This window comes from Camelus ferus, chromosome 5 (genome assembly GCF_009834535.1).
Source record: "Camelus ferus isolate YT-003-E chromosome 5, BCGSAC_Cfer_1.0, whole genome shotgun sequence".
Taxonomy (NCBI): domain Eukaryota; kingdom Metazoa; phylum Chordata; class Mammalia; order Artiodactyla; family Camelidae; genus Camelus; species Camelus ferus.
In genome coordinates, this window is record NC_045700.1 from 71,704,370 (window position 1) to 71,717,315 (window position 12,946).

Sequence of the window (12,946 nt, forward strand, 5' to 3'; positions counted from 1 at the left end):
GTGCTTATTTGTTTCTGGGCAGGATCCATAATGAGCAAAAGAACTAATGCCCTGAACGTGGACTTATTAGCAGGAGAAACGAGTCAGAATAACACATTCCCCCCAAAAGTATGAAAAAATCCCTCCGAAGCATGCTAAACTAAATAAAACTGAAAGGCTTGATGTACATACATTGTAAATATGACTTAAACTCTTTTAAAGCATGACACGGGCAGGATTACTAGTGATAGAGCTAAACTAATGCCAACGGCACTTTTTCATTCTTGAAGAGAACAAAATAATACTTTCAGTCTCACCGCTAATCTTCTCATCACACTTATCTGTCTCCTTGTCTTTCTCGAAGAGATATGCTTACAGTTCAGAGGCCGGGACAAATGCTGCGCCCCTTGAAAAAGAACCCCGGGCCCCACTTTCTCTCCATTTGTGTTGGGCAGGAGTGGAGTGGAGACAGGGACTAATTTTTACCGAGTAAATCCCTGGGGTTGACGCTTTTGGGAGCGTTATCTTACTCGATGCCCCAGCAGCCCTGGAAGAGAGAGAGCCTCGTGGAGAGGATTAGGAGGTGTGGAAGGAGATTTAGTCCCTGCAGGTGCTACAGTTTGAACCATGAAGCCCCTGGGTGTCAGTCTGTTTTCTGGAGGGATATGATAAGACTAGGTGTAATGTTACTACTCGTTTACTTTAGGAAGTTGTCCCATCGTAGGATTGTTTGGAAAGGTGAAATACAGGGGCTTCCGTTCCATTGTCCTCCAGGGAAGGAAACTGGATCCTGCAGTTACTTTTTGGAAATTGGAAACTAACACTATAGGCAATAAAATTTCTTAAAAGGAAAGAAGAGAAAGGTGAGGATGTTGATCTGATTGAAAACTCTCAAAATTATCTGTTGACATTAGATGGGTATTGGTTTTTAGGCTTTAGCATGAGTATATATCTATTTTATGCATTTCTATGCAGATTCAATAAGAAAAAAAAAACCCTAAATATGTATTTAATTCCTTAGGGTCCCAAAGCACTTTGAGGATTTAAACTGATAAGCAAACCTCAAAGGGACTGATTCTTGCAACTAAAACACAGACACCTCTGGGGTGAAATGTGGCAACAGTTTGACAGGCATAGCAGTAGCTTAGGCCAGAAAGGATTTATCCAATTAAAATTATGGGATGAATTTTGGCTGGCAGAATGTAATTACCAGCCTTGGAATGGATCCAGGATCCTGAGGTTAACACCCCTCCTCTTGCCAACAACCCTCCTACCTGCCAACACTCCGAGATGGAGAAGGCTGGATCTGACACAATCGCACATAATACTGTTGTGACATCTAAGTACAATGATGATGATGTGAGAAGCATCATGAACCTGATTTTTTTTAACACTCATTATGTTACTTATTTTTATGCCACATTAGGCTAGAAACCAAATGTCCACATAAATGTTAATTTCCTCAAATCTGTGTTTAAAAAGTATAATTAGAAAATAAAAAATAGATTTAAAAATTAATTTATTCCGCCAAAGTAGTTATTTAGTGATTGTTTCACTTAAGGAATAAAACTGGATCAAAATGGTGACATTTAATCCTTACTACATTAAAAAAAAAAAAAAAAAGCAGGTCCTGATTTTTTGGGAAGCGAAATGTATTCTCAAGGTTCACTGGCCTAGAAAAAAGGGAAATGCTTAATGCCTGGTTCCTACTCGTTGTAACTTTTACTAAATGGGTATATGCAAGTACTGCTCCTTCCGGGGTGGGTCCAGTTCATATTTACAAGCATCGCGGGCAGGTATTTCTCAGGAGGGAATGTATCAAAGGGATGCGTGTGCGTGTGTGTGTAAACCAGAGAAAAGAGCCCCCTGCTGGTGTATGAGCAATGAGCAATGAGCAATGAGCAATGACCTCATTATTAGACTCCAATGCCCTTTTAAAAAGGCATTCCTTCGTGATAGAATTCAGGAGAGTTCCAAGATAAAGCAGACGGGGCGGGAAGGCAGTTCTAGAAGGGACTTTAAGCTCTCCGGGACGGCGGCCCGCGGTCGGGTCGGGTGGGGCCAGGGAGGAAGATGCGGAACCGCGCCCGGAGCGCCCGGAGCGCCCGGGGGGCGGGGCCGGCGGCGGAAGCTGCGCGCCAGGCTCGCGCGGCGACTCCGACTTGGCGCGGTTCTGGCCTGCTGCCCTCCGCGCGCGCAGGTGGGTCCTCCTCAAACCGCGGGGCGGCTGGCGTGGCCGCAGGCTCCAGGCGGGCCCCGCCGCCCGCAACGCAGGCTCTCCCTGCTGGTGCCCCTCCGGGCCCCTCAGCGAGTCCCTCGGGCTACCCTTCGGCCTACGAGGCTGGGCCACTCCACTCCGGAACCCGGGCGGGCGGGCGCAGGGGGCCCCGCGGCCGTCCCCGCCCCTGACCTCGCGCTGCCGCCGCCTCGGGGAGCCTCTGCGGCCCTAAAAGCGCGGACAGGGGTGCGTGCGCGGGAGGCAGGTAGTCTGGTGGGAATGTCGCGACCTGCGCCGCTCCGCACTGGCCCAGCCATTTCCTCTCGAGGGAGGCAGGTTTTATGTCTTGTCGCCGGAAGAAATCCCAAAGGTGATCAAAGTGAGGACTGACTGGGGTCACACTCTCTGAAACCACAAAGTGTTTGGGGTCTCACTCTGGGTCACATTCTTAGAGGAGGAGGGAGAGATATACTTCCCCTTTTTACTAACAAGCCTGACTGCTTGCCAAAAGCCTGATATTGCCGCTAATTTCAGCTTTTGCAGTGAAGGTAGATTTTTCTAACACCATCTTTGTGTGATTTAGCTGTCCACAGGGAATCAAAATGTGGAATGAGAGGATGAAACTAATCCTTTCTTTTGCACTGTTAGGGGTTGCCATAAACACCATTTGTTAAAAAGCATAATTATGTTGGGAAAGTGCCTGATGAGACAATTAAGCTACATAAACACACTGAAAACAAATGAAAGCCAGAAAACGCCCACACCCCTTGTGTAAAGCAATTTTTTGTTTACGTAAAAACGAGAGAGGTCTGAGCTGCTTTATTACAACAATGTTATTAATGTCTACAAAAACGTAATGACCGTATCTTTTATGAAGTTTCAGTCTGCGACGATGGTCACAATATGGAAACCTGAACTAAACAGAAAGCCTTGAGCCCCCTCTAGATTAAAGTGATTAGGCCAAGGAACAATCCTGGTGAACAGAAGCCGGTAGATTTATGCCTGGAGAACACTATTAATTGCACTACAGCATGTTAGCTTAAACTCAGGAGCTTAACGTTTGTCTTGGAGTTGGACACCCTTCCCTGCAGTATCTCCAACGTGGAGAACATCACCTGACACAAAATGACCCTCATCAAATATTTGCTGAATGAATTCATGAGGGCCGCATTCACTTTGAGCTGTATTTGAGTCCAAAATAGAATGGCCTGATCTTGAAAAGGGGGATTATTTTCGTTTTGTTTTAAGCTTCTTTTTAAATTTCTTTAGTTCATAATATCATTTTAGAAAAATACCATTCTAGAGTACTGAAGAGAATCAAAGCAACGTCCAAAGCTTGTGTAATCTATCTGTTTTCAACATTTTCCACTGATTATTGGGTAACACATCAGAGGACGTATCAGTTTTCAGTTCAAGGTACAGAGTTCTGTGAAAAGATTTTAAACTGATTTAGGAACTTTGGAGATCAAAGTACAAGAGGAACTTAGTCAAATATTTGTCATTTAGAGCCTGTAAAGAGTGTCTTTTATTTATTGATAATACTGCCTATGACAGGGCTCATAGAGGTTACCTTGTTTTTTCTGCCGGAAGAATCGTTTTTGTTAAGAATCAGCATATTAAATAATCTCCCTCATTTCTCTTTTCTGCATTTCCCCATTAAATCCCATTTAACAAAAGGACCATGCTTCTTCAAAAACAGGATTAAACTTAAGACAATGCTTATGAAGAAGTTTCACTGACATGACGCAATTCAGACTGAGTAAATAGATGGTTGTTTTCTAGAGTTGTTGTTACCATCTTCATATGTTCCTATGTGCATGACCACATACACGTGGTTTCCTGGTTGAGTCAATCTGAGGATTTTATCCTTTAGGTGTGCCCTGGGAATGAAATAGTGAACTATACATATTATGACTGCCTGGTTTCCAGAAAGCTATGATTTTTTAAAAATGTTTAATGAACACTAAAATATGAATGAACCATAGAAACCAAAATGAAAACTTATTTTTCTCCTATTCTAGAAAAAAATCGCCATGTCTTCTTCCAGACCAGGGCTCCGTTTGACTGCCTGTTTATTAAACATTTCAGAAGCCAGAAGAAAATACATTGTTGAGAACGTAGCGAAAGCAGCTCTTCTTGAAAAAAATGGTAGGAACAACAAGATAATTGAAGTGAATATGTAGTGTTTTGCTAATACAGTCATTTTTGTACTCTGCTGACAGTACTTATAGAACTCTCTTCTTTCTTCCTGGATGTCCCCCCTTGTTCTTGGGCTGTTACAGCTTGTGCAGGACTCTGGGATGCTGAGATAGATCAGTTCCTCAGATGTGCACATATGCTCTTTTCCAAACGCCTGCATACGCTCAGCAGCACTTCTCTCCACATTGGAGAGAGTGTCTGAAGTGCACATTGTTCAGGATATTGACAGGCTCCCAAGAAGGATATATTTACGTGAAGGTTTAATGTTTCCCTCGTGGGCCATTTATATGATCATTAATAGAATGAGCATAATTGTACATTATACTTTTATTCAGCAGGTTAAATAAAAAATAAACTTGCCAAATACCGAGTACTTTTCAAAACCCATGCCGTCATTACAGCGTTAATATTTCTACTGCATTTTCTGCATATAAAGACTTAGGCAGCTGCATTTAAGTGATGTGTGTAAGACCACTTGGCGATTCAGAAGACCAGAACTCAAGCCTCCTTACTCCCTGCGCCAGTATTTACTATAAGAGATACTACTCTTTTTTTTTTTTAAACCCCATTGAAGTATTCATGACATATAATTCTAGATAGCACTTGTTTTTACTTTCACACACACACAAAATGCAATGTATTTACAGACTTACAATCATTGAAATACAAAAGCTGTGTTATTAAAGCAACAACTTTTTGGCAACAGGTGAGCATTAGGGTCACAGCCCTAAAGCATTTGCGACAGTCTGTTTTAATTTCTGATTGTCATTTTTGATTTGGTTACTGCTTTTCAGGAGAAAGAAGTGTTTTTCCCCAGCCCATTTCTAACGATGAGCACATTTAAGCTAACTGTCTCACAACTTTGCGGGAGCTGGAAATGTCTATGAAAATTCCTGATAATTGCTGTTAAGGAAACTCTGGAGTCAGTCTGCAGCTGTGCTTTTGCATTCTCTTTGCTGGAAGAGCCAGCTTGGGCCCCTCATTGTCAGACGGTACATCTAATGGGACTGGGTGAATATGCAGGGACACACTGTGTGATTAAGTGACTGGGCAGAGACATTTGTGGAAGCCACACACTGATGGATGCCTGGGTCTCAACTCACAGTTTTTATCAGCTTATTAGTGGCAGCAGCTCAAATGGAATTATAGCTATTATACTCCATTACAAATACCAAACAATTTACTTCTGCTGAGATTCATACTGACAGCTCCTGCCAGCGGTAATTTTTTTTTCTATATGCATGCTTAAGAAATTGCAGGAGAGAATGTTTCATTCTTTCAGCATTTGATTCAATTGAATCATTTGAAACTGAGAATAAAAGCTTTTCAGAAGAAGATTTAGGATGAAAAAATAAAATTATCTCTGTTCTTCTAGAAGCTTAAGTATGTTGGAAAAAAATACATTAAAAAAGAGGTTGGATGATCTTGTTCCTTCCCCATCTTTCATGGTTTTAAAAATGCAGGGAGAATAGCACTAGTTAAGAAGATGACCTGTTGTTTTACATATATTTTAAAGACATTTATTTTTAAGTGAGGAGAATCAAACTGTATCACCTATGTTTTTCCCCATTAAGCAATGTGAAAACATTTAAATGGCCTAAAAGTTATTATGTAAGGCAACCTGAGTTATAAATTTTAGACCTACACCGGGGCAAGGCTGAGTAGATGCTCATTTGGCTGTGAGTAAGTGACATAAGTTTATCTTTTCACATTGTTAAAATTAGTAGTGTAGTCGCTGCTGTAAGCTCTGTAGTGCCTGCATGTAACTTATTTTTCCTCTCCTCTGAAAAGATTAATTGTTAAGCTGCCAGGGGACAGGGCGACAAAGGTATAATGGCATAATGAAAGGTTTAATTACCGCCTGAAAACTTTTGTCCTTCACTTTGAATTTGCTTTTGTAGGCATACGAGGGATTTCTAAGGAGCCTGAACCAGGCTTGTAAACTTCAAAAATAACTGTGGGATTATATGTGGCTGCCGTACAAGGGTGTGGCAGCTTTCTCCTCCAGGTTACACATTCAAGTGAGTCACAGGCCGCTGAGGGCTGGAAGTCGTTAACATCTGAAGGCTGTTGGTGGCCTCTGAAAAGGAGATGGTGGAGTCAAAACAGTTTCTAATAGGCAGGTGCATGTAACCCAGAAATCTCTACTCCAGGCACTAATTGGCCTAACCTGGTTTTTCCAGATGTTAGATTTTGATCCAGACAGTTTGATTTCTGGGTTTTGGGAGGAAAAATTGACAAGGCCTAAAAGATGAGATTGATAAGGAGCAGAATTTAAAGTGATATGATATGGCGATTGAAAGAAAAGGCTACCATCTTAGACTGAGTTAAAGGAACTTTGGCAAATTCAGTAGCAAGTGCAAGGGAAGGTCTCTCATAGACACCGAAGCCTCATGTCTGATCTGAGCCATCTGGTTGTATAGAGGACGCTATCAGAAGTGGACATTACTCCCTGCGAATTTCATGATCAGTCAATGTCACTTCAAAGTTCACCCCCCTGACTTTTTCTATTAAACTAAATGAAGTTGTTATCAGAAGAAATAAAGTATTAAGTTTTTATCACAGAAAAAAAAATCTTGCGTTTGTGTTTTGTTTTCTTTATAGGACAGAAACATCATGAAGTGTCAGTGCTCAATATATTTTCTGATCAGGACTACAACAGATCAGTCATTACAATAGCAGCTTCTGTTGAAGAGTTAGGTAAGATTTCAGGTTCTTTTTTGACATATGTCTTCTGTTAATCTGAATACTCCTCTCCATTACGTAGGGAGTCTACCTCAAGTCTGCATTTCATCATTTTTTCTGAACATAAACATCTCAAATACTTTCCATTTCCTCTTCATTAAAATGAACCTTGGGGTCCCATATTTAATAGCATTATTTCCCTGAAGATGATCCCATATCCTTTGTGGTTAAGAAAAATATCTTCAAGTTTTAACCTGTAAAGTATTAGTGTTGAAGTCAGCCTTGATTTCACTGATAAGTTAACATGAAGTGAAACATGCTAAGCAGTTGTGTTTTGGGTCAGGAGCCTGAAATCTTGAGTTGGTCCATTGGGTGAAATGAAATAAGCTTCAGGCCTCCTGCTGTAAGATTTAGTGGGACAGCTTGAATTTGAAGGATCATAATTGTTAAACAAAAACCTGTATTATCTTGGTAAAGTATTGCTTGATAAAGTGTTTAAAATATTTTCAAATAAACTTGATTTCAACTTAGCAGATTGTCTTTTTTCAAAAGGTATGTTTGGAAAGCAAAAAGCTGATAGATAATTCCCAGCAAACACGGGACCAATTATCTTCTTTGTTGAGTATCTCTCTTGCTGAAACGGTCATACTGCACTGCTAATGAAAACTCACAGTAATAACATAACACTCTGAGATGTTCACAATACGTATTTAGATAAAATAATTTAATGCAAAAATCTAATTACTAGACAAGAGCAAAACTAAAATACTTACACTTAAAATTTATGTTTGTGTATATATTTTAATGTAAATTCATAAAACATTCTGAAAATAACAAGGAATTTTATCAGATTAATTTGATAAAATTGAAATATGTAAATTACCCGATCATAAAAAAAATACAAAGTTTTTCAAGGCTGAAAACGTTGCATACTTCCTCCACTTTGGGATGTAAAGAGCTAGAAGAAATGTGAAACTTTATGACATTTGGTGGGGAGGGGGGAAACATTTATTTTGGATGAAAAAACAATCTTCTATATGTATTACAAAAGAAAAACAACTGATGGGACAATAATAATTATAGCTGCTTCTTTGGATGCGATTGAAAGTTTAATTGATTTTATTGTTTGTTTGTTTTACAATTTTACATTGTGAAGGCAATTCCATTCTGGCTGCCTGCGTGGAGGCCTTCCGGTCTATCGATATGGAGGTTCAGGAGGGGATTCACCCTTGCCTGGGAGCAGTGGACCTGATTCCCATTTACCCTCTCTCTGGTGTCAGAGTGGAAGAGTGTGGAGCTGTGGCCAGAAGTAAGAGAAAGTTTGGGGTAGTGTGTTACTCCTTAATAGAAACCATTTTCACAAGTCATAACAGCTTGTGGCAATATAATCAGTCACTCCTCGGTTTCCTGGGAAAAGTTGATCTTGAAGAACTGCTTCAACAATGAGCGCAGTGGCGCTCTGTGTCTTTGTGACTCATCCTTCCACTTTCCACCCCAGGACACTGGGACACTGAATGCTGTGGGATGCGGCAAATCAGTCATTTTGCCCGTTAACAAATTCACGATAGATCATGGGGAAACAACAGTAGTTTCTAATGAGTTCCTTAGACTCTTTAGGGCAGAATGATGGTGTGTTTTGCCCATCTGTGTCCTATTTTCTTGAGCGAGGGTAATGATGAGGTTGAAAACCCACTTAAATGCTAACTCCTACCCCCTTTTCCCTTTTTTCTCTGATTTTTTTTTCCCCATGTGCACAACTCTCTTTAAGATTTTCTTTAGAACTGAACTGTCAGAGGCTTGATTTCAGCCCCAGGGGTAAATTTAATTTGGAAAATTTGAGCTATGTTACTTGAGGTGTTTTTGAATTAGGCAAATTGAGAGAAAAGAAAGACCTTTTGCCTGGACTGTCTAGCTGCACCACGGTTAATTAGGAGATGCAGAGGCTCATAACCTTTGGGGAAAAGTCCGCCTTAGGATGACTGAATACTTCTCTGTATGACCTCAGAAATCCCTCTATGGTGTTGCCTCATTTTTAGATAATAGTGAATTGTTTGGCTCTTGGAATGTAGATTTGGACTCCAGCTAAGCTACATCAAGCCCTAGAAATAGGAAATGAGACTTGTCTCCAAAGGTGTACCTCACTGCGTGTGCTGCATTTTAATATGACTTGACAATCTATGGATTCTTTCCGGGGAAATCGTGGCCCAAAATTTGCTTTACTTTTCATGTAAGAAGGAGTTAAAACTCAGCATGGAAGAGAATGCATTTTACACAAAAATGAGTTCAGAATTGTCCAGACCAGAATAATGATTTTAATTGTCTTCAAAACAATTATGTCCAATTACATTAAATCTCAAATTAGCTAGTACATGAAGTTCTTCATTACATCAGGACTAGTCCACCCCAGATGTTCGTCCTGCGTTAGAAGACAGTTGACAACAGGAGGGTCTGGACACAGTATTTCTCCCTTCCCTTGCCCTTTTGCTTCATTGGCAGCTACTGTACCTCATGATTTAAACATGGACATTTCTAATTAAATGAGAGCTCAGCTGCATTCTTGAACTAATTTATAACATTCGATTTGAAATATAATAGCTTCAATCTTCATCTGATTAAAAACAGTCATATACTGTACATGGTTACTATTTTGATGCTCCAACATGCAGTTCTTATTTTTACATTCTCCTTTCTACACAGCTGTTCATCTAATATCATCCAAATTTTTTTAAGGTTTTTTTTTTTTTGGTAACAGCACACTCAGGCATTCTTTTTTTTTTTTTTTTTAATTAGGCATTCTTATGAGGCAGAAGTACTCAAATCCGAGGATCTTGCTGTTCTCAGAACAGTGGCGGGATGCTTTTCACTAGAATGACCCCTCCTCAGGGAAACCACTTTAAAATAATAATTTAACAAACCTGTTTTGGGAGGAAGGGCAATGGAGAACATTCCAGTGGCATAGAAGATAGTTAATATTGATATGTGTAATTCATGTATGTTCCATATGCAAAGATTCTGAATAACATATTTCAGAACTTTTTGATATCACCTGGAAGCTTGCTTACACCTTAAGGAAGAGGTTATTTTTTTTTAAGGTAGGAAAGCAAAGGCATTTTTATTCCATCTTTCCATTTTTCTGCCTCTAATCCTCCAAAAGAACAAAAAGAATGTTAGAAGAGCCACTGTGTACAGCTGGGCAGGTTGTGAACTGAACAACTCTAGGGAAAAGAAGGGGTTCTTAAAATGGGGTCCAAAGTTAGTGTTCAGGGGACTTACAATGTCAAAATCCACTGCAAGTTTTTATGCATGCGCATTTGTGTATATACACACACACATACACATACACACACATAATTCTGCATATAATTTTAATTTAAGAACTTCTAGAATAAAGGGCAAGGCAATGCAAAGACCCAGAGGAGAGAGCAGCCTGGGCTTGAGGACATATAAAAGGATTGCAGTGTGACTGACCAGAACTTAAGAGATGGGATGAGGTGGGAAAGGCAGTCCTGGGAATGTTAAGAAATGAAGCTCCAGAAGTAATCAGGGGTGAAATCTGGAAGTCTTATATGCCAGGTTAAGGAGCTCAAACCTTATCCTAAAGGCAGTGGGAACTATTAAAGAGTTTTAAGGAAGAAAGTCTATGATTGGCTTTGAATTTTATCAGGATTACTCTGCCTACATGACAGAGAATGGACAGGGAGCTGGCAGGCCAGTTTGGAAAGGTGGTGGCAGCCTAAGAGGGAATGGAGAGAGTGGAGAGGCTCCGTAGGATGCTGGGGTCGGGGGAGCAAAGCAGTGGTATGAAAGCGTCATCACTTACAGATGATGTGGAAAGAGCACGAGTGCATTTTTACGTGCTTCTATTTGGCAGCTGGGTATAAAACTGAGAGCTAGGAGACACAGAGATCTAGTCTATATTTATTTAAAAGCTTATAATTTAAAAAATGTTTTAGACTTTGGTTTTCATTTTCTATAAAAACCACAGTTGATCTGTTAGGCTCCATTTCATTTTTATCTCTATTATGTCTCCAAAATTTTTCTCCTCCTCCATTTTTCCCCTTCCCTGGCCCCCCTGCCTTCCCTCTTTCCCTTCTTTCTTCCATTCCTTCCTCTCTTTACTTCTTTTTGTTGTTATCAAAATGATACATGCACATGGCCAAAAGTCAAACCTTAGAGTTTGTTCCCCAAACTCTAAGACTTCCATAGCTTCCCTTTCCCTCTCACTGTGCACACACTTCAGCTTCCTCCCCTGGGCCAAGTACTTTCAGCTCTTTTATCTTACTGTTTAGGATTCAACTCCAGATATCTAAGTATCACACCTACATTGGTACTTCTTGGTTTTTCAGTTTTAGGCACTGTCTATTGTCTTCTCACTGCAGAACGTGAGAATTTAGCTTCCTTGCACCCCACCCCTTATCCCCAACACACACACACACACAAAATGAAGTATTAGGATGTTATTACTGTTTTACCCTTTCTGTACAACTTTTTCTTTTTGCTGGAATTGATCATTATCTTTTTGATTGTTTACTTAATTTTTTATATACTTACCACTGTTTAACCCCAAACTCTGTCAATAATGACATCTCTCCATACATTCAGATAGAACATGCTGTGCATTGAATGTTCTCTGAATTTCATCTTCCTAGAACTGCCTTCTAGAACGCTGACCTCGTCCCATTAGGACCAGTTACCCTCAATCTGCTGTCATCATGGCATCTCCCGTTACTCTTACCCTGCGTGTTCCCTTCATTCTCCATTTGGGATACCCTGGTTCCTGAACCCCACGTGTCCTTTTTTCCCCTTAGTGCATGTCCTTGTTGTGGTGGGGCAAAGCCTCTACTAGCTTTCTTTTTTTAAAAAAAAAGGTGGGGAAGTACATTTTTGAGAACTTGTGTGTCTGAAAATGCCATTTTCCTTCCTTCACACTTAAATTTTAGTTTGGCTAGGTGTAGAATTCTAGGTTAGACATAGTTTTCCTTTGTTTTGAGGATGTATCATTGAATTCTTATTTTTGTGTTACTATTGACACTTCTGAAGCTATTATGATTCCTGATCTTTGTATGTGATCAGTCATTTCTTTCTGGAAGCTTGTAAGATCTTCACTTTGTTTCTAGTGTTCTGAAATTTCTGTCATGTGCCTTTGTATGGGTCTGTTTTCATTCATTATGCTGGGTCTGTGGTAGGCCCTTTGAGTCCCTGAAACTTGTCCCTCAGAGCTGCACAGTTATCTTGAGTTATTCCGTTGGTGATTTCTTCCATTTTCTCAGTTCTTTCTGGAAGCCTCATTATTTGGATATTGCAGCTCTTGTACTGGTTCTCTATATTTACTTTATCTCTCTCTCTTTTTAAAATCACTTTATATTTCTATATTACTTTCTTACAGATTTCTTCTACTTTATATCTCAAGTCTTCAGTAAGTTTTTCACTTCTTCTAATTAGTTTCCAAGTGCTTTTATTTACTCTCTGAACATTCCTTTTATTTTACTATTTTAAATAACATCCTGGTCATGTCTCCTGAATGCAGCATCAGTGGATAATTTTTGATAATTTCTTCTTTCCTCATGGTATCTATTCTCCACCCCTCTCCCTTCCACACCCCCAGGTCACTTTCTCCTGTTTGTTTGAAAGGCTTTCCTCGGATTTCTGATGATCCTTGGTTGGCTGCTTACTCCAAGAGTGGACACTAAAAGACTGAATGGAGTCTTTTGGGTTTGGTTTGGGTTTGTCAGCTGCAGGTCTACCTGGCTGAGTTGTTTCTTTGGGGAACCCCTATTTCAGGATCTTTGGGATCTTTCCTCTTGGGCTGTTCAAGTTTCCTGGAGAAGGATCCTCCAGTCTTCAGTCTGGAAGGTACACACAGCT

General features: G+C 40.2%; 1 protein-coding gene across 10 annotated transcripts in view; it reads left to right on the top strand.

The window, feature by feature from the left end:
• Positions 1–2,013: 2,013 nt before the first annotated feature.
• The window catches only part of FTCDNL1 (formiminotransferase cyclodeaminase N-terminal like), a 137,961-nt gene continuing 127,028 nt past the window's right edge, over positions 2,014–12,946 (top strand). For 9 of the 10 annotated variants that reach the window (XR_004320071.1, XR_004320069.1, XR_004320070.1 and 6 more), the window contains exons 1-4: positions 2,027–2,179; positions 4,219–4,345; positions 7,001–7,096; positions 8,238–8,390. Coding sequence is in view for 7 of the 10 variants with exons in the window: in XM_032480107.1 (XP_032335998.1) it covers positions 4,231–4,345; positions 7,001–7,096; positions 8,238–8,390 (364 nt within the window). In the remaining 3 variants the exon portion in view is untranslated. Of the gene's footprint in view, positions 2,180–4,218; positions 4,346–7,000; positions 7,097–8,237; positions 8,391–12,946 lie in introns of all 10 variants that reach the window. The other variant, XM_032480112.1, reaches the window with a different exon arrangement.